The sequence below is a fragment of the Triturus cristatus genome, chromosome 12, assembly GCF_964204655.1.
Source record: "Triturus cristatus chromosome 12, aTriCri1.1, whole genome shotgun sequence".
NCBI classification, from domain to species: Eukaryota; Metazoa; Chordata; class Amphibia; order Caudata; family Salamandridae; genus Triturus; species Triturus cristatus.
This window is the reverse complement of record NC_140595.1, coordinates 536,909,205-536,931,579: the sequence shown is the minus strand read 5'-3', so window position 1 is coordinate 536,931,579 and position 22,375 is coordinate 536,909,205. Positions and strand designations below refer to the sequence as shown.

The 22,375-nt window shown below is 43.1% G+C and overlaps 1 protein-coding gene and 1 long non-coding RNA gene across 5 annotated transcripts in view; one reads left to right on the top strand and one right to left on the bottom strand.

Annotated features, from left to right (window-relative positions):
- The window catches only part of LOC146776235 (uncharacterized), a 616,314-nt gene that overhangs the window by 325,412 nt on the left and 268,527 nt on the right, over nucleotides 1-22,375 (top strand). The window lies entirely within an intron of this gene.
- The window catches only part of LOC146776236 (5-hydroxytryptamine receptor 3A-like), a 395,550-nt gene that overhangs the window by 300,772 nt on the left and 72,403 nt on the right, over nucleotides 1-22,375 (bottom strand). Inside the window, exons 2-4 of the mRNA XM_085637645.1 lie at nucleotides 16,390-16,544; nucleotides 13,946-13,990; nucleotides 11,311-11,420 (exon numbers count right to left, since the gene is read on the bottom strand). Of these exons, the coding sequence (XP_085493771.1) occupies nucleotides 11,311-11,420; nucleotides 13,946-13,990; nucleotides 16,390-16,544 (310 nt within the window). The remainder of the gene's footprint in view (nucleotides 1-11,310; nucleotides 11,421-13,945; nucleotides 13,991-16,389; nucleotides 16,545-22,375) is intronic.

Here is a 22,375-nt window from a genome sequence, read left to right as displayed (position 1 = left end):
AAATGGTGCCCTTCGGGCACCATTTGCACACGGGGTGGAGAGAGTGTGGATAATTTTTTTTTTTTTTAATTTTTTACCGTACGCGTACGGTAAGCGTAATCGGCGAAATTACCAAAAAAATAAAAATTCCGTTTTTGGCCTTGGGGGATCTTTGGGGACTCCCTCAACATGGCTATGTGTGTGGGAGCTGTCTAAACAGCCCCTTTACATGTTTTTGGGCTTTATATTTTAGAAATCACTCTCAGTGCGAGAGAGAAAATGGCGGCCGCCGCTTCCTGGTTTCGGCCGATTCGAATGTTTACTAAGATCTAAGAGCCAATCAGAATCGCGCTCGCGCACGCCACCGTACGCGTACGGTAAGCGTACCGTAAGCGCACCGTAAGCTGGCTCAGATATATATATTGATTTAAAGGCTATTTTCTCAGAATCTACTGAACAGATTTACACCAAACCTACAAAAGGCACTTCCTTGACCTGAGGACTACCTCTCTGCCAAATTTCTAGTAATTCTGTTCAGCCGTTCGGGCTGTAGCCCTGTCTAAAGGTCCTATGGAAAAATGCATGGGAAAAACGCGTTTTGGGACCCCCCTTTTATCTCAGCCCCCGCTTGACGAATCCCCCCGAGACTTTCAGGGTAGGAGCGGAGCGTAGCGCCCCACCTATTTTGAAAAATTCGCGAGGATTCGTCGACCGGCGCCAAAGTTATTCAAAATAGAATGTTGCGGATTTCCTATGGAAACGTGGTCCTAACTATAACTACCTACTGGCGACCGCCAGTAGGTAATATATATATATGTATGTGTATGCACATAGATGCACATATATATATATAACACACACACACATATTTATACACACACATATATATATATTCACTGAAAAAACCATAGGTTTCACACATGTTATAGTTAGCGGAAATTTTACTGATAAAAAACCAATGAAATTCCCCCGTTATAGTTAGTGCAGGCAACTATAACTCACGCGACCGCAATCCTCTGCTGATGCTAATACTGTATTTAGACACTTATTTACCCATGTCTTCTTCCATACATTTTTAGCTATACATATATTACAAATATTTTTTTTTCATAAAGACACATATGTCATCAGCAGAAGATTGCGGTCGCGTGAGTTATAGTTGCCTGCACTAACTATAACGGGGGAATTTCATTGGTTTTTTATCAGTAAAATTTCCGCTAACTATAACATGTGTGAAACCTATGGTTTTTTCAGTGAATTTGCAAGGTTTTTTAAATGCTAATTCCTAACTATAACGTGTGTGAAACCTATGGTTTTTTCAGTGAATTTGTACGGTTTTTAAATGCTAAGTTACTTTACGCCATTCGTGGCGTGCACGCCCACTTAACGCAGTTCGTTCCGTGCGCGCACGGTGCGCTTCGCGCACCGAGCGCCCACTTTACGCAGTTAGTGCCGTGCACGCACGGTGGGCATGCGGTGCGCTATGCGCACCGCGTGCCCACGTTACGCTAGATGGGCCATGTACGCACGATGCGCTTCGTGCACCGTGCGCACATGGAGGACATATGATGCACTTCGTTTTTAAAGGTAATATTTTAATTTTTCGCAATAGTTATAAGCCATGCACAAATGGTGCCCTTCGGGCACCATTTGCACACGGGGTGGAGAGAGTGTGGATAATTTTTTTTTTTTTATATTTTTTTTTAAAATATTTTCGTTCTTCACTTCTGTGATAAGCCATGCACAATTGGTGACCTGCGGTCACCAATTGCACACGGGGTGGGGTTAGTGTGGATAATTTTTTTTTTTTAATATATTTTTACCGTACGAGTACGGTAAGCGTAATCGGCGAAATTAGCGAAAAAATTAAAATTCCGTTTTTGGCCTTGGGGGATCTTTGGGGACTCCCTCTACATGGCTATGTGTGTGGGAGCTGTCAAAACAGCCCCTTTAAATGTTTTTGTGCTTTGTTTGTTAATCATCTCTCTCAGTGCGAGAGAGAAAATGGCGGCCGCCGCTTCCTGGTTTCGGCCGATTCGAATGTTTACTAAGATCTAAGAGCCAATCATAATCGCGCTCGCGCAAGCCACCGTACGCGTACGGTAAGCGTACCGTAAGCGCACCGTAAGCTGGCTCAGATATATATATTGATTTAAAGGCTATTTTCTCAGAATCTACTGAACAGATTTACACCAAACCTACAAAAGGCACTTCCTTGACCTGAGGACTACCTCTCTGCCAAATTTCTAGTAATTCTGTTCAGCCGTTCGGGCTGTAGCCCTGTCTAAAGGTCCTATGGAAAAATGCATGGGAAAAACGCGTTTTGGGACCCCCCTTTTATCTCAGCCCCCGCTTGACGAATCCCCCCGAGACTTTCAGGGTAGGAGCGGAGCGTAGCGCCCCACCTATTTTGAAAAATTCGCGAGGATTCGTCGACCGGCGCCAAAGTTATTCAAAATAGAATATTGCGGATTTCCTATGGAAACGTGGTCGTAATATATATATATATATATATATATATATATATATATATATATATATATTACCTACTGGCGGTCGCGAGTAGGTAGTTATAGTCAGGACCTAGTTTCCATAGGAAATTCGTAACATTCTTTTCCCAATGACTTTGGCGCCGGTTGACGAATCTTCGCGAAAATTTAAAAACTGGTGGGGCGCTCTGGTCAACTTCTATCCTGAAAGTTTGGGGGTGATTCATCAAGCAGGGGCCAAGAAAAAAGGGGGGTCCCAAAACGCGTTTTCCCCATGTTATTTCCCATAGGAAAATTTAGACACGCCTACAGCCCGAACTGCTGAACGGAATTACACCAAATTTTGCAATAAGGTTGCCCTTGGTTCAGAAAGCGACCTTTTTTTAAATGATGTAAATCCGTTCCTGAGAAATTCAAAAAATAGAGGTAAAAAAATCAATTTCCCATAGGAAACTTTAGACACGGTTATAGCAATAACTGCTAAACGGAAATACACAAAATTTGGCAAAATGGTACAGCATGGCTCAGAAAGCGCCCTTTCTGAAAATGGTGTAAATCCGTTCAGTAGTTTTTGAGAAATTAAGAAATAAAGATAGTGATATCTTTGGCCGCGGTGGATCTGCGCACCCCCCCCCCCGATCACGAGCTTCATGCTAATTGGCTGTCAACACTCCAAACCAGGAAGTGTTGGCAGCCATCTTGTGCCTCAGTAGAACCAAGGCACAAGAAAACAGAAAACTAATGCGCAAAACAGGAAAAGGGGGCAGGGTAGAAACACCCTGACCCCCTAGGCCTGCTCAGGGGTCCCACAAGGACCCCCAGGGCCAAAAAAAGCATTTAATAAAAAAAAAAGAAATAGGCGAGATTCGCGCACCCAGCCCGAATTTCGGGTGAAAATTTTAAAAAACCGAAGAGCGGGCTCCCGCGCTCCGTTTAATTGACTCCCCCGGGTGGGCCAAGTCCCGGGGGCAATGCTTATATTGTAATGGGTGGCCCAACGGGGCCCCCCACCCATTTAAGAGACAAGCCCCGGGGGGTGGCGGACCCCGGGGCTTCCCAAAAATATTTGTGTGGGGCTCATGACCCCCCCGCAGCTCCGGGGGCCGCCACCCCTGGGGCTTGTCTCTTAAATGGGTGTGGGGCCTAGAAGGCCCCCCAAGCCCCGGGGACCGCCACCCCCCCCGGGGCTTTTCTAAAATATTTGTGGGGGCACATGGCCCCCCCGCAGCCCCGGGGACTGCCACCCCCGGAGCTTGTTTTTTTTAAAAACTACCTGTGTGGGGGGGCTCTAGCCCCCCCACACACCCTGGGGACCGCCACTCCCCAGGGCCGGCTCCTGCAGTGTCCCGGGGTGCCCACCCCTGGGACACTGCAGTTTGCTATGAAAGGGCGGGAGCCTCGTGGCTCCCGCCCTGTCATAGCAAACTCTGGTTTGGATTTTGGAAGAGAGAGCAAGAAACCTGCTCTCTCTTCCAAAATTCAAACCACATCGCTTTTCCACACGGGGAGCTGCATGTCAGCAGCTCCCCATGTGGAAACGCAATGCCGGCTCCCGCAGAAGGCGGGGAGCCGGCTGGGACCGTGGGGGTATTGGGGCTCCCCCCACGGTCCCCAACAAAGTGGCCAAGCCCCTGGGGATGGGGTCCCCATCCCCCGGGGTAATAAATGGCCAGAGGAGCGGGGCCATGCAGCCCCCCTCCAAACATATATATATTTTTTAAAACACTGGCCATGCCCCGGGAGATGGGCTCCCTGGGGCCAAATATGGCCTCGGGAGGGGGGGCCACGCGGCCCCCTTCCATTTAAAAAATAAATAAGTAAAAAAATAGGGGTGAGGCCCTGGGTGATAGGGTCCCCAGGGCCAATAAAATAGTAAAGGAAGGGGGGCCACACAGCTCCCCTTCAAGACATTTATTTTTTTTAAAGACCGGCATTGCGCCGGATGCCCCACCCCCTCCCTGCAGCACTCTGCAAATGCGCCCCCTGGCGCATTGTAAGATGGAGAACTAATCCCCCTTGAATACTGGGGGTCCCTGGGGGCCAACTAGCCTATCAGGAACCTCCAGTATGCGCCAGGGAGCTGCGTTGCAAAGAGGTGTTCAGAGGCCACACCCCTTTTTACACCTCTCTGCAACGCAGCTCTGTGGTGCTTACTGGAGGTACCTGGTGGGCTAGTTGGCCCCCAGGGACCATCAGTATTCAAGGGAAATTAATTCCCCAACCAACAACATGCCAGGGGGCGCGTTTGCACAGTGGTGAGGGGAGGGGGCGGGGTCTGAGGTGACATGTGTGCAACCATGCCCTGTGGCACATTTTAAGTTGTGGAATTAATTCCTCTTCAATCCTGAGGGTCCCTGGGGTCCAACTAGCCCACCACGTACCTCCAGTGTATATATATATATATTACCTACTGGCGGTCGCCAGTAGGTAGTTATAGTTAGGACCCTCTTTCCATAGGAAAACCGCAACATTCTATTTGGAATAACTTTGGCGCCGGTCGACGAATCCTCGCGAAACTTTCAAAACTAATGGGGCGCTACGCTCCGCTCCTACCCTGAAAGTCTCGGGGGGATTCGTCAAGCGGGGGCTGAGAAAAAAGGGGGGTCCCAAAACGCGTTTTTCCCATGCATTTTTCCATAGGACCTTTAGACACAGCTACAGCCCGAACGGCTGAACAGAGTTACTTGAAATTTGGCAAACAGGTAGTCTACAGGTCAAGGAAGTGCCTTTTGTAGGTTTGGTGTAAATCTGTTCAGTAGATCCTGAGAAAATTGCATTTAAATCAATATATATATCTGTAAGCGCGCTCCGTGCGCTTACCGTAAGCTTACCGTACGCGTACGGTGCCGTGCGCGAGCGCGATTCTGATTGGCTGTTAGATCTTAGTAAACATTCGAATCGGTCGAAACCAGGAAGCTGCGTCCGCCATTTTCTCTCTCGCACTCTGAGGGGTGGAGGAATAACAAAGGCAAAAAACATGTAAAGGGGCTGTTTAGACAGCTCCTAACCACCTAGCCTTGATGAAGGTGTCCCCAAAGAACCTCCAAGGCCAAAAAATCAATTTTTTTTTTTTTGAAAAATCGCCGATTACGCTTACCGTACGCGTACGGTAAAAATTATTTAAAAAAAAAAAAATATCCACACTCTCCCCACCCCGTGTGCAAACGGTGCCCGAACGGCACTATTTGGGCATGGCATATGCTATCCTGTGAAAAATTAAAAGATTTCCTTTCACAACGAAGCACATAATATGTCCTCCATGTGCGCACGGTGCGCGAAGCGCATCGTGCGTACATGGCCCATCCAGCGTAACGTGGGCACACGGTGCGCGTAGCGCACCGCGTGCCCACCGTGCGTGCACGGTACGCGCACCTCATGCCCACCGTGCGTGCACGGCACTAACTGCGTAAAGTGGGTGCTTTCACGCGACCGCAATCCTCTGCTGATGACATATGTGTCTTTATGAAAAAAAAATATTTGTAATATATGTATAGCTAAAATTTAATGGAAGAAGACATGGGCAAATAAGTGTCTAAATACAGTATTAGCATCAGCAGAGGATTGCGGTCGCGTGAGTTATAGTTGCCTGCACTAACTATAACGGGGGAATTTCATTGGTTTTTTATCAGTAAAATGTCCAGCTAACTATAACATGTGTGAAACCTATGGTTTTTTCAATGAATTTGCAAGGTTTTTTAAATGCTAATTCCTAACTATAACGTGTGTGAAACCTATGGTTTTTTCAGTGAATATATATATATATATATATATATATATATATATATATATAAAACAGCTCTCATTCCCATATTATAAGGAAAGTAAGCACTGACGGGTGACGTTCCTCAGGATCTTTTATTCAGACCAAACAAACGCGTTTCGGCGAACTGCCTTCTTCGGTGTTACTGGCACACCCGGAAGTCGCCATCTTTAAACTATTACAAAGGTGCATCGTAACAAAAAAGGGACTACACACATGATAGCCGATATCGGCGCCATTTTGTTTGTAATGAGCAATTTATAATAGCAACGAATTCATTCAGAATATGCAAGCATTCAAAGGAAGCTCTTATTTTCATAAAAAATCAGAACATATTCTAACCAAATGATACCTGTATGCTAGCATAGTGCAATATCATTAATCAGAATTGCTCAAAATCTCTCGTCTTTTATAATTACAATTCTATTTCATATCACCATTATGCCGTATATCGGCTTATTTTGATGTGACAAAAATACCGAATTTCATTTAGATTAACAAGCACACTTACGAATATGTCCGTATTTAAAATTTAAAATGTAACTCCTATATTAGGCAGACTTATATCCTCTGAAATATTATCCTGCCATGGATCGGCTCTAGTCCCTATTAGTTTTCATCGATGCACAATTCAACATTGATAGGCATGTAAAATCAATCGTTCCATTAATTGAACCTGAATAAATATCCCAAAAATATATCCAAAAAAATATCCAAAAAATATCCCAAAAATTCAAAACATTGTACGAAACCTCATTATCTCAACAATTCTCTTATAAGTTACACGATAACTCTATATATTTCATTTCATAATCATGTAATTTCAACATTTTACTTCTCGATTTTAACAAATTATTGCAGTCAACACTTATAGAGGTCAAGTTGGTACAAAGCTACATAGCTGTTCACTTGCATATTTGTCTTCCAGATCTAATCAAGTACCTAAATGTGATGCTAATTCTTCTCCGCTATTTAGACCTTTAGGATACCTAGTTTGTAAGTCCACTATATAGCGTGATTCTAATCTTCGCAATTTCTTTAATCTATCCCCTCCACGGATACTTTCAGGTACATGATCTAAACCATAATATTGTAGCATATTCCTATTACTGGAATGCCTCGCTACCGGATATGATTAATCGTTCTTTGTTATTGCCCTCTGATGTTCTAATATTCTGATTTTTAAAGGATGTATTGTGCTGCCTATATAGCATAGGCCACATGGACATATAAGGCAGTATACTGTGTACGGTGTACTGCAGGTCAGAAATTTTGTAATCGATCTTTTGATTTTCACATCAGGGATATTATAAGACAGTACCATTTTACTACTTGAGCAGGCCTTACACTTCCCACATGGGTAGAAACCCTTCATTTTCTTAAGGGTTCCCAAACTATGGGATTCTTTTTCAAGATGACTTCTTACCAACCTATCCCTCAGTGACCGAGCTTTCTTAAAGGTCACCAACGGATAAGTTGGAATGTCTTGACTTATTACGTTATCCGTTTTTAAGATGTGCCTATAGTTAGCTGGACTTTTCACTCGTACAAAACCATTGAAATTCCCCCGTTATAGTTAGTTCAGCTAACTATAACTCACGCGCGCGCAATGCACTGCTGATGACATCACATATTACATCACTCATGACATGGTCAGGGACATCACTCATGACATCACTGATGACATCTCAAATGACATTACTGATGACATCATCCTTGTGATAGAGTGACAGACCTCCTCTCACTATAATATAACCTTTGATACACACATTCAAAAATAGAAACTAACATTTTCAAAACAATGGACCTACCAATACCAGTTACAGCAACCTATTCAGTAATTCTAAGATCCACATACACATCCACTCATTCACCAACAGTCCTATACAGTCACTCATACATGTACTCACTCATCATATGTACTCATACACCTATACATCCTGGTACACAACACCACTCATCCATAGAGTTACTCACACACATAGTCACTCATGCTAATAAAGAATCAAACATCCATTTACTTGCATATACAGTTATACACACACCACCACACTTACTTCTACAGAAACTTACACACACTTAGTCTTTTAAACAATCACTTATAGAAACACATACTTATTCATACAGGAACTCTTCCAATCACTCACTCTCACATATACTCACTTATATATACCAATAGTCACATATACTAGTTTAAAACATATGTAGTTACTCTAAAAGACACTATTGAGACAGTCATTCACTCACTAACACACCCATACACACACTCATCCACCCATACAGTCCTGCACACATGCTGTCTTCAACACATACAAACAGTGAGTCACTCATTCATGCATCTATGCACTACGTAATACCCCCCACCGAACCATACAGACATTGAGACACTCATTCTGATACTCAAAAAACCAACTAATAACCTATATAGACACTCATGTAGCTACTCACCAACCCATGCAGCCACTTATACACAAAGTGAGAGACTGATACAGATATGTACATATTTAAACATTACTCACTACGCCATGTATTCAATAAGATACACTTAATCCGTCAGTTATACAATCTATTTAAAAAAAATCATCCATTTAGACACTTATATACCCATTTATTCCTTCATCGACCTTCAGATATACATATATAAAACATATTTAATTTTCAGAAAAACACACATTCACTGGATGATGTCATCAGTGATGTCATTGGAGATGTCATCAGTGATGTCATGAGTGATGTCACTGACCATGTCATGAGTGATGTAATATGTGACGTCATCAGCAGTGCATTGCGGGCGCGTGAGTTATAGTTAGCTGAACTAACTATAACGGGGGATTTTCAATGGTTTTGTACGAGTGAAAAGTCCAGCTAACTATAACGCCCCTGAAACCTATGGTTTTTTCAGTAAATTTCTAAGGTTTTGTAAATGCTAATTCCTAACTATAACGTGCCTGAAACCTATGGTTTTTTCAGTGCATATATATATATATATATATATATATATATTACCTACTGGCGGTCGCCAGTAGGTAGTTATAGTTAGGACCCTGTTTCCATAGGAAAACCGCAACATTCTATTTTGAATAACTTTGGCGCCGGTCGACGAATCCTCGCGCAATTTTTAAAATAGGTGGGGCGCTACGCTCCGCTCCTACCCTGAAAGTCTCGGGGGGATTCGTCAAGCGGGGGCTGAGATAAAAGGGGGGTCCCAAAACGCGTTTTTCCCATGCATTTTTCCATAGGACCTTTAGACACAGCTACAGCCCGAACGGCTGAACAGAGTTCCTTGAAATTTGGCAGAGAGGTAGTCTACAGGTCAAGGAAGTGCCTTTTGTAGGTTTGGTGTAAATCTGTTCAGTAGATTCTGAGAAAATAGCCTTTAAATCAATATATATATCTGAGCCAGCTTACGGTGCGCTTACGGTGCGCTTACCGTACGCGTACGGTGACGTGCGCGAGCGCGATTCTGATTGGCTGTTAGATCTTAGTAAACATTCGAATCGGTCGAAACCAGGAAGCGGCGGCCTCCATTTTCTCTCTCGCACTCTGAGTGGGGATTAAAAAACAAAGGACAAAAACATGTAAAGGGGCTGTTTAGACAGCTCCTAAGCACCTAGCCATGTTGGGGGAGTCCCCAAAGATCCCCCAAGGCCAAAAACGGAATTTTAATTTTTTCGATAATTTCGCCGATTACGCTTACCGTACGCGTACGGTAAAAAATTTTTGTAAAAATTTTTTTTCCATACTCTCCCCACCCCATGTGCAAATGGTGCCCGAAGGGCACCATTCGTGCATGGCATATCACAGATGTGAAAAATTAAAATATTACCTTTCACAACGAAGCGCATCATATGTCCTCCATGTGCCCACGGTGCGCGAAGCGCATCGTGTGTACATGGCCCATCTAGCGTAACGTGGGCACGCGGTGCGCGTAGCGCACCGCGTGCCCACCGTGCGTGCACGGCACTACTGCGTTAAGTGGGCGCACACGCCACGAATGGCGTAAAGTAACTTAGCATTTAAAAAACCGTACAAATTCACTGAAAAAACCATAGGTTTCACACACGTTATAGTTAGGAATTAGCATTTAAAAAACCTTGCAAATTCACTGAAAAAACCATAGGTTTCACACATGTTATAGTTAGCGGAAATTTTACTGATAAAAAACCAATGAAATTCCCCCGTTATAGTTAGTGCAGGCAACTATAACTCACGCGACCGCAATCTTCTGCTGATGACATATGTGTCTTTATGAAAAAAAAATATTTGTAATATATGTATAGCTAAAAATTTATGGAAGAAGACATGGGCAAATAAGTGTCTAAATACAGTATTAGCATCAGCAGAGGATTGCGGTCGCGTGAGTTATAGTTGCCTGCACTAACTATAACGGGGGAATTTCATTGGTTTTTTATCAGTAAAATTTCCGCTAACTATAACATGTGTGAAACCTATGGTTTTTTCAGTGAATATATATATGGATGTATATATATTATATAGAGCGATAGATAGATAGATAGATAGATAGATAGATAGATAGATAGATAGATAGATAGATAGATAGATTTCAAGAAAACGATTACTTTTTGGCAGTGTAAGTGTGGAAATGAACACTGAAGAGCCATGAATTCAATAAGTAAGCCCTTCTTCCAGGCTCAATCATCTTCTTATTGCCAGTAAAGTTGTTTTTTTATTTGTGAGAGCATGCAATCCCCGGAGAGGCGATACACTCACTTCACAATGCACAACATACTTTTTGTTACGATTTACAGACATCTGCAATAATGGATATTGTTTGGAGAAAGGTTAAAACTCATGAGACAGGATGCAATATTTCATAATTAACGAACGACCGATGCGCTAGATGTGTGTTTTAATACAGATCGTGTGATCCATCACTTAACTACTTAAAATAAGGACTTCCTGCCACAGACTGCATTGAAATGTGATTAATAGATTATACGAAGGCACTAAATGGCAGTGAAATGGGCCGCGTCATTCCTGGATGGCAACCAACAATTTCTAACAATATCATGTTTTTTATCAAAATGGCTGCATGAAAGTAAATCAATACCAAACACTTACATTTCATAGACAAAGAGGTCTGGCCTCCACACCGACGATGTGCCAACAGAAATTTTTGAAATGCCACAAAATTGTGTTGGATCCCATGTCAAATACTCATTTTCCCATTTCTGAAAGATAAATGTTCATATCCGCATTTAGATTATTTTCTTGCATCTCAGGATTTGTACTTCATATTTAAGCTAACAATTTGACTAAATGCATCAATTAAATGTAACCTTTGACCTTCACAATGGCAGTAGTTATGGTTAAGTGCCTTGCACTCTAGGTTAAATACAAAGGCATGTTTCCAAAGCAATGACAAAGCATATAGATTTGGATTTTGTATACTGCATACGGATACACAGCATCCTTGCAGACATATCTCTTGCGCATGTACATATCCTAGAAAGCAACACTGATGTATGCGATTTGATGGAAAATCTTAAATAGAGCAACGACATCGGAAGAAACCAAATCATGGAAAGCCAATTTTAGAGAAAGATAATTTTAAAGGAAAAAAAATATATCGAAACTTAAAAGAGATACATTTCAAGGAATTATAATTTTAAGAAAAGTCTGTAATTGCGTTAAACTTGAGCAGAATTTAGGGGTGGTGAGGCTAATCTTAGGGGAGAGTGGATTAGGCATAGAAAGCTGTTTTTGGGGTTCAGGGATGGTTGGAGATTAGGGGTGGTGAGGATTTTTTCAGGATCAGGAAGGGATGGAGTTTATGGGTGTGAGGTTTTTTAGAGATCAGGAATGGGTGGACATTTGGGGTGAAGAGTGGATTTTAGGATTCACAGATCAGTGGAGTGTAGGGGTGTTTTCTGGATATTAGGGTTCACGGATGGTCTAGTGGGAGGTTTTAAGGTTCAGTCATGGATAACATTTTAAGGGTTTTTAGGGTTTAGGAATACAAGGAATTGAGGGATGTTGGGGATTTTACGGGTCAGGGATGGGTGGAGTTCATGGGCAGAAAGGACTTGTTAGAGGTTATCGTGGTGAGAGATTTTGAGCACTCAGGGATGAGCGGAGTTTAGAAATAGAAAGGAGTTTTTAGGGTTGAGGAAAGGATGGAGTTTAGGGTTAGTGCTTGGTTTTTATTGTTCAGGCACGGGGGTGTTTAGGAGCTGTGATGTTTTTTTTAAGAGTCAGGGATGGGTGGAGATTATGGAGAGTGAGGGGTTTTAAGGTTTCAACAATGGGTGGTATTTAGGGATAGAAAGAACTTTTAAGATTCAGGGGTGAGAGGAGTTTAGGTGTCATGGATGGAAAGAGTTTTTGTTTAGTGAGTGGCTTTAAGAGGTTCAGTGGTGGGTGGAGTTTAGGGGTAAATAGGGGTTTCAGGGTTCGGGATGGGTTGAGTTTAGGGATCAGAGATCGGTAGAATTCATTGGTGATGTGAGGTTTTTAGGAGGCAGTGATGGGTGGTTTAAGGTTTGTCAGGTGTCAGGAATCAATAGTGTTTAGGGAAGGTGGGGAGTCAGCAAGCTAAAAGCATCCAAACTATTTGCTTGAAAATGTAAAAAATTTCATCCAAAATAATGTTCCCTGAAGTAAAGCACTGAAATAAAAACCTCAGACAATGTTTCTGGAAGTAAGGCTTGCTATCATTGCTGTTATACCTTAAAACATAAGCATGCAAAAGCCAATTTCGAAAAAAGATAATTTATGTATAGGTTTTAATGAAATGGTAAATGCCATTCAGCCTGCAAACTTTCATTAAACAGTTTAGGTGAAATGGTTTCTCAATAATGATATTCCATGAAATCGTTTTGCTATGAAATCACATTTAATCAAGTAACACATACATATGGCAAGTAGGCACACACATTCTAACACTATAACAGACTCCCATGAATTCAGACCATAAGACATGCATGTGTCCAAGCATGCTCCCACGCAAACAGACCACCAGCCATGAAATCATCCATGCACAATTAGAAATAAATGCATTCATGTTAAAAAAACAAAGAGCATCCATGTACCCATGCATATAGATTACCATCCAGAGGATCACACATGCAGATGCAAATCCAGTTCCAATTCCACATACTGAAAGACAACATCCAAGCAGACACATCAATGGGCAGAAGGGCTGATGGGTGGCTAGATGAATAGACATACTGATGTAGGCTTCCTCTGTTTATTGATTGCCCTCTGCAAAAGGAAATCAAATTCTCATTGGACACATCAGTGATGACTGAATTATTGGCTTCTCCATAAATAATTCACTTGTACTGGGATATTAAGTACTTTGGTCACCAGGCCCCTTGAATCCTACCCTTTTTTGGCAATGTCATCTGTGGGTAATAATACGTACAGCATATGTTGTGGGAATGAACATGTATATCTATGTCACAGGAACACGTAGTGCTCAGAGCAGTTTATTCTAATGTGTACATTATGTTTATGGTCATTCATAATGAAGGAAACAAATATCAAACAGATCGGTTGTTCAGCAGTGACTTAGGACTGGATGTCATGGTAACGCAAACAGCACCATCAGCAGTTGTACTGTGAATCACTTGCTTTGCACATTGCACATTTTTACAGGGTGGCATGGTTGTCTCAGCTTTGGATGCACTGCTGGGTTCTCAGCTGCCACACTGATCTCCAAATCATTGCATATTTTGAAAGCGCTCCAACTTACGATATCAAGCCAACCAAATGTTTTCAGGGTTTGAAATTTCATGTCCTGAAAGGAAAATAAGAATATATAAAAAAATACAGATCAGAAAAAAATACACAAGTTTATTTTTGTTAGCAATTTTGTCAACAAACATTTAGCATCAAAATTGTTGTACATTATCTGATTTACTTTAATACTATGATTTGGCTCATTCAAACAATAAATGTGATGGAAAGGTATTGGTAAAGTTACTTGTTCGACATGGCTAGAAATTTCTCGTCAGCAAGAGTAGGAATATTATCATTTCTAACAACCTTTTAAAATGTATTACACATTGGGCCAGATGTACGGCGTGAATTTGCATGCGCAAACGGGGTTGCGAACCCGTTTGCGCATGCAAAATCACTACTGGCATGCACAATTCCTAAATAGCGAGTCATTATTTAGGAATTGCGAGTCGCAATTAGGAAAGGGCTTTCCCTTCCTAATTGCATCCGCAATTCAATGTACGAATGTTTTGTGACCGCAATTGTGGTCGCAAAACACTCGCAAATTACCACCCTCTTCGAAGAGGGTGGTAATGGGGTCGCAAAAGAGAAGGACCGGACCCCTTCCCCTTTGCAAACGCAGTTGAAAATATTTTTTTAGGACAGGCAATGGACCCAGGGACCTGCCCTTAAAAAATGAAATGAAAAAGTTTCATTTTTTTCTTTTTTAAACGCATCCCGTTTTCCTTTAAGGAAAACAGGCTGCATTGAAAAAAAAACTGCTTCATTTAAAAGCAGTCCCAGGCATGGTGGTCTGCTGAGCCCAGAAGGCCACCATACCTGGGAGATCCTGCCATTCCCAATGGGGTCGCAAATTGCGAGAGGCTCATTGATATTCATGAGCCTCTCTATTTGCGACCCCATTGAGAATTGCAAAACTGTGTATTAACACTGTTGTACATGCATCGTAGCGCTTCACAAATTGCGAATCACAAAAGACTCGCAATTTGCGAAGCGCTATTTTGCGCGTCGTGCATCTGGCCCTTAGTTCCTTAAAGTAACCAAGGGCACTTATTGAACTCTACAAGCATAAAACTTAGAATTCATTGAACTCTATCCATAAGGAGGTAATTGGTAATTCAATCTGTCAATCAATCACAATAGTTTGGTGGTTACTGTTTTTAAATATGAGATTCATAAATATTTCAACCATAATACAAATGTAATACCTGTACATTTTTTAGCCCTTTACATAAAGAACACCAGCCACATTTTATGTTATGTTATGTTACATTATATTGTCGGATAGAAAACCAGGAACCTCCTTCTATTTCAAGCACATACTTGTGCATTTCTTCAATTTCCAATGCTAGTTTCAGGAGAGCAAGTTGAGTAGATTGTGGTGTGCCTCTGGTCTGGGTATTTGTACTGCACTGGGAAGAGCAGGCTGGGAAATCAAGAGCATCCAGCTGGGCACCACTAGTGGTTAGATTATGTTATTACAGTAATATGGAGTTAGAGAATCCATAAAGGCCTACACTCTTATCTGAATCTTGATATTCCATTCGATTCGATCATTTATCTAATTGTCTAAGTTTAGACACTCAGGTAGGAAATTAACTGAGAATGGAAATCATCATCCGAGGCCTGGATTAGAGCGAAGGGCAAACAAAAATATGATGGGAGTTCTTAGCTAAGTAAACCAGCAGTTTGGCCATATACAGGTTGCTTTTCTAAGCATTTTAGAGAGAGGAATCAGTCGTGTTTTCAGCTGGTCTAAGTTATCTTGAGTGGTAATTCTGTACATGAAAAGAGTATCTCAACATCACTTGATGGGCATTGTTTATGGTCTTGGGACACTTCAGGTGGTTATTGAAATTTATAAGTTTTCTCTTTACTCTTTCTGGTTCATATTGGGATCTTTGCTACACATTCTGGGTAGAAAAGGTGCCTTAAGCTGTTTCCATACACAGAAGTGGCTATTACTGATAAATTGTATACTAGTTTGTTTAATTTCATTTGTATGTATGGTATTGAGTGAGATGGTGTAATTGTTTGACTCACTACCATTTCAACATGTTACTCAGTTCATCTTATCAGCGAATATTTCTGGGTTTTTATATTCAACCACTTCACTATATCCATAACTTTTGTTGCTTGGAGCTATGTGGCCCACTTTGGTTTGGTATAATATTTTACATATCTGCCTGATGTCTCTTTCTATCACCACCTTACACTTCCTGTATCTTTAGCTCACGCCTGATTTTTTATCAGTGCTTTCTTTGTTTGGCTTAGTTTTTCTATCTTTCTCTTCCTCCTTCGGTCTCTCGTGCTTCCTTTCTCTTTCTAGGCCAAAGTTTAATGATGAAAAATAAGTGCCAGCTCCCAAATGTTAGTGCCAGTGCCCACCACCTGCAAACACCGCCACACGTTAAGCACTGCTTCCAGTCCATAGCTTTATGAGTGACACCATCTTACCAGGTCTAGTACTGCGTACAGAGTGAAATCCAGTGTCACTACAGTAGTGTCCCTTGTGTCTTTCACTGGACGCACATCATGAAACAGTGGATCCGTCAGAATGGTCAAGTTCTTTATCACATCGTAGAAACCACAACTTTCCGAATATGTCATAACTGTGATAAAAAACAAGATACATAAACTTTTAGCCATCATGAGAAGGTTGTTGTGTCTGATTCCCAGAACAATTTCAGGTATATAAGCATGTAACATCTACATTGCATGTGGTCTCCTATTTATCCTATTTAAACAAGACCTTTATTTAGAGGAGATTTAAAGGTCAGCTTGGAATATGCGGTAAACACATGTACTAACTGCTTTGGGTGTCAATTGGGCCAAAACTCCACTCGAACAAGCTGTCAAAAATACGTGCTGGCCATATCATCGGATATGCCTGCCTATTTTCAGTATTGGAAAGTGGATTATTAGTAGGGGTAAGTATGCATCTATAACTAGCAATAAGGCCACCACCGCAAGATAAGGTCCAGTCAAGGTATCAACACATTAGCCCCTGGATCAACCGTTGGCAGCTGGCTGCGAGCAGGCAGGCTTAACTCAGGGGACAGTTATGTAAAGCATTTAAAAACACCAATACATTAAATAGGTAAAACCCAACACACAATAAAAATCTCACACCAATTTATATAAATAGAAAATATTTTTATCTTTCAAGTGACAGCAAAATGACAAATATCCCCATTCTAGTGCTTAAAAACATTTAGCGCCACCTTGGGACATCTGGTCATGCTTGACCGGGACAAAGTCAAAGTTTGAGGCAATTGCGATCGAACCCTGGTCCGATGCACTAAGTTGGAGGCCCGGTCATAATTTTACCTTCAGATTTGGAAACTTTTCTGGAGGATTTTCTCTCGATGTCATGCAGTCCCCTCCAGCAGGCTGATTGCAATGCAACTTTGTCGGATTGCTAATCAGCGAGGCCCCGGTTAAATCCTGGAAGTCTGGAACACTGGAGCTGTTAGCGGGACCAATCTGAAATCCTGGCAGCGTTGCAGTTGAAGGTAGTCATCTTCACTCTCGACGTTGGGTCGGTCCCAATATAGAGCTTTTTCCAAAACTTGCTCCAAACTTCTGGAAATTCTCCATGATGTTCCTCTTGGGCTTCGAAATGTCCAAAACACAAATCCAAAGGTCTAGAAACTCTGAGATGGTTCTGGGAAGTTTTGAACTACAATTCCCACAATGCACTTGGCTAAATCCTTAAAAGTCCACTGGACGTACTCCAAGCTGGGGGCGTCTCGAGGGAGATGGTGCAGGGAAGGTCTATTAACTGGTTTCTTTCAGGGAGTCCACTCCTTAATCATTTTTTAAGCAAGGCAAAGTCCTCAGGGTTGTAGTTCCATGTGTGCAACAGGAGCAGTCATTCAGAGAGCAATCCTGTGTGGTTTAGACTAGGGTTCCAGTGGGGCAGTCCTTCTTTTCCTTGAAGTTTCAGACACCACATCTGAGTTCCTATGCAGCTCTCACATATTTATTCAATGATCTGGGGCGATAACGACGGGCCATCCATGTCCAATGAGGTTCAGGGTGCCACCCAGAAGCATGTCAGCTTCCTCCAAAGCATGGCATGTTCTTGTCCCTCAAAACACTGCACTTTAAAATTCAAGATGGAGATTTTTTCTCCTTTGGAGTACAAGCTGGCTAAACCATTCCACTGGTGTGGCTCATTTACCCTCCACCTCCAGCAAATTCAATTTCTGGACCTGCCATCTGGCTGGGGGTATAGAAAGAGGGGGTAGGCCTGGCTGGCATTCCTTACTGTCCTGCTCCCTTTGAAGCCCGGTTTGATTTACCCAGTCCCCGACCTGCCCTGCTCTCTGCAGCTGCAGAGCTCCCCACATCAGATAACCTCTGGTCTATGCAGGTCACTTATCACCTCATCAAAGTAGTTTGGCTAACACATCACCCACATTGAAATAAATTAAAAGAAAACAGCATTAAAAGCAATCTGTTTAAAACAATGTCAAGGTCATTAGAACAAGACTCTCTCAAAAACAGAGCTGGCTCCGTCAGGGGGCCCGATGAAAGGCCGGGGACCTGGGCCAGTGCCCACTGTGCCCATGCCTTAAAACGTCTCTTCGCTGATGAACTCAAAAGAAAATGAATGATTGAAATGAATTTTCCATGCAAGCTCAGGGTGTTCGTCTGAAAGTCAAAGTTTGAGGCAATTGCGACCGAACCCTGGTCCGATACACTAAGTGGGAGGCCCGGTCATAATTTTACCTTCAGGTTTGGAAACTTTTCTGGAGGATTTTCTCTCGATGTCATGCAGTCCCCTCCAGCAGGCTGATTGCAATGCAACTTTGTCGGATTGCTAATCAGCGAGGCCCCGGTTAAATCCTGGAAGTCTGGAACACTGGAGCTGTTAGCGGGACCAATCTGAAATCCTGGCAGGGTCGCAGTTGAAGGTACTCAGCTTCACTCTCGACGTTGGGTCGGTCCCAATATAGAGCTTTTTCCACAACTTGCTCCAAACTTCTGGAAATTCTCCATGATGTTCCTCTTGGGCTTCGAAATGTCCAAAACACAAATCCAAAGGTGTAGAAACTCTGAGATGGTTCTGGGAAGTTCTGAACTACAATTCCCACAATGCACTTGGCTAAATCCTTAAAAGTCTGGACGTACTCCAAGCTGGGGGCGTCTCGAGGGAGATGGTGCAGGGAAGGTCTATTAACTGGTTTCTTTCAGGGAGTCCACTCCTTAATCATTTTTTAAGCAAGGCAAAGTCCTCAGGGTTGTAGTTCCATGTGTGCAACAGGAGCAGTCATTCAGAGAGCTATCCTGTGTGGTGTAGACTAGGGTTCCAGCGGGGCAGTCCTTCTTTTCCTTGAAGTTTCAGACACCACATCTGAGTTCCTATGCAGCTCTCACATATTTATTCAATGATCTGGGGCGATAAGCACGGGCCATCCATGTCCAATGAGGTTCAGGGTGCCACCCAGAAGCATGTCAGCTTCCTCCAAAGCGTGGCATGTTCTTGTCCCTCAAAGCACTGCACTTTAAAATTCAAGATGGAGATGTTTTCTCCTTTGGAGTACAAGCTGGCTAAACCATCCCACTGGTGTGGCTCATTTACCCTCCACCTCCAGCAAATTCAATTTCTGGACCTGCCATCTGGCTGGGGGTATAGAAAGAGGGGGTAGGCCTGGCTGGCATTCCTTGCTGTCCTGCTCCCTTTGAAGCCCGGTTTGATTTACCCAGTCCCTGACCTGCCCTGCTCTCTGCAGCTGCAGAGCTCCCCACATCAGATAACCTCTGCTCTATGCAGGTCACTTATCACCTCATCAAAGTAGCTTGGCTAAGCCTGTTAAGGGTCACACATCACCCACATTGAAATAAATTAAAAGAAAACAGCATTAAAAGCAATCTGTTTCAAAAAATGTCAAGGTCATTAGGACAAGACTCTCTCAGAACAGAGCTGGCTCCGTCAGGGGGCCCGATGAAAGGCCGGGGACCTGGGCCAGTGCCCACTCTGCCCATGCCTTATAACGTCTCTTCGCTGATGAACTCAAAAGAAAATGAATGATTGAAATTAGTTTTCCATGCAAGCTCGGGTTGTTCGTCTGAAAGAAGGTGGCCTGGGCCCAGCTCACCCATGCCTAAAGAAGGCCCTGAGTGTTGGTGTGTGGTATGAGCTGTTTCATAGATGTGGGCACCTAATATGTGGTTGAGGCTGCATCCTTTTATATTAGCTAGACATTTCTGTAGCATTGCCTTGTCTCGCTAGTCAACCCAAAAATAAATACAATATCCTGCTGTAGTGAGGCTCATTAACCTACAAATAGATCAGCAAACTGTTTACGAAATTTTAGAATATTGGGGGAGTCCTATAAACCATGTTCTCTCTAATGTGAGGGTTCTGCACTTTTCATTAAAAGTATTTCATCTTTGAAAGCGTGGATGGTTCCTGTTTTCTAGGCTTAGTACTGTTTGTAAAAACAAATGTCAGATGTCAGAATTCGCAAGATTCCTTACTGATGTTTGTTTTTTAGGACTTGCCTACACATAATTTGCTCTGTCTTTTATCGAAGACCTATTATATATGACACAATAGTGTGTGCTTGGAGTTGGTTAGCCTACCTCCATCTCAGTTCCCTGCTCCTTGCTCAGTGGCTCTCCTCCCTAATCTTCTATATTCCCAATCTTGAAGCATTTTTTCTTTACCTTGTTCCTGGTTGTATACATTATTTAATTTACCTGCTGATTAGACAGGACTCTTTTTTAGGTCTTGGCTAGACAGCACCTGCCCTGTCTCTTTGATTTGGTCTCAGTTAGACATAGCTCGCGCTGCCTCTTTGAAACATGCTGTATTCACTCTGTGGGCCTATAGTCTGCCTACTGGCTTTGTACTCGTTCGTTACATTGTCCTTTAAAAATGCTTACTTGCTAGTGGTGAATCCTTCTTCTTTGTCCCACCTTTTTGTGTTTAGTTTCCTCCCACGGAGCACAGCCACAGTACTGTACCCTATCGCTATGGTTGTTTAAATGTTTGTTCTGGGGGATTATTTTTCTCTTTTTTTCCTGCTCGTGTTGCAGGTGGGTGAGTGTTCAGCTACAGGTCACGTTACAGACTGAGGAATGTATCACACGGATCACTAACAATTCAGGAGCTCATTAAGTGCTCCAAGCTTCCTCCATAAACAGGCCTGCGAATATTGTCCTTTTCTCGTAAAATTTGCCAGCCCGTGATGTCAGTCCAGACTGTCCCGGCACAACTGGTTGCCGTCTCTATACACCTATATACCGGGCAGGAGGGCACCAGTGGGGCTTTAAGCAGAGTTCAGCTGTGCCCCTACGCCTTCCTCAGCTCTGATTCTTCAGTTTTGCCTCTGCCTTGCAATCTACAGAGATTAATTTTTTTTTTAGGATGAAAGGCGTGGTCCGCTTCTGCAAGCAATTACTTTGTCCTTCCATATTCCAAATAAAAATGTATGATTGCTCGAATTCTCAAAAGTAAAACATGAGGTGCATGCCCTGTGCTAAGCGCCAGTGCATGAGTATTGTCAGACCAATGCATTGGCGCTGACAAGCAAATAATATCGGGTTTCACTTGCAGCCTCTATTTTGTAAACTGCTGCTGTCTGTTTCATGGGCCTGGGGCCAGGCTGAGTCGGCTTGCCCTGGGCTTCTTTCTCTCTTTAAGACTTCCCCTCCCACACACAAACTCCACTGACAGTCGTTTCTTAGCTCTGAGCTGACTGCTCTTCCCACATCCCACTCACTGTACTGCATCATGGAATACGCCTCCGATGCCATCAGGGAAGTGGCGCCTTGTTTTATTTTAACTCTTAAACAGCCAGATCACCACAGTCCGCAATCACTGTAAGAACCTGATTTATTTTCATTTTTTTTTTTTTTTTGAAATCTGTTTTTATTGTTTTAAAGTAAACAGAAAACATTCTTTGGCATGTGACACAATAGGCAAGCAGAGAGTTGATAACATAGGCAAGGGAGCGCCCCGCAATAGAACCCCCAACCCCTGCGCCAGGACTTGCAATCAGTCTTGCGTGCGAGCGCCGCCCTCAGCGGAGCCAACCACAGTCTCGTTGACAGTCTCGTATTGGTCTCAACAGGAGTAACAGCATTAACCGTACCTCAACTGGGTTCCGTGACTATGCGTGGGCGCTACCCGCCTCATCCAGACAGTGAAGAACAGGCAAAATACCCGCCAGGCCCAAAGATTATACAAAACAAAACCTCAACAATGGCAGCATAAACTGTACAGACAGGCCCAATACCCTCCCGGTTGTCGTCTAGTCCCCCCGCCCCTCCACACCCCCCCCCCCCGGGAACCCCCGTGCGTGCGTGTGTGTGCGCCCCGGTTGCGATCGGAATTATGCAAGTGTGGGTGTCGTGGCGCCAAGAGAGGCAGGAAGTAGCCGGGGCATGTCAGCACTGCAGGGGGGCATCCCCGGTTCCACCCCCACCC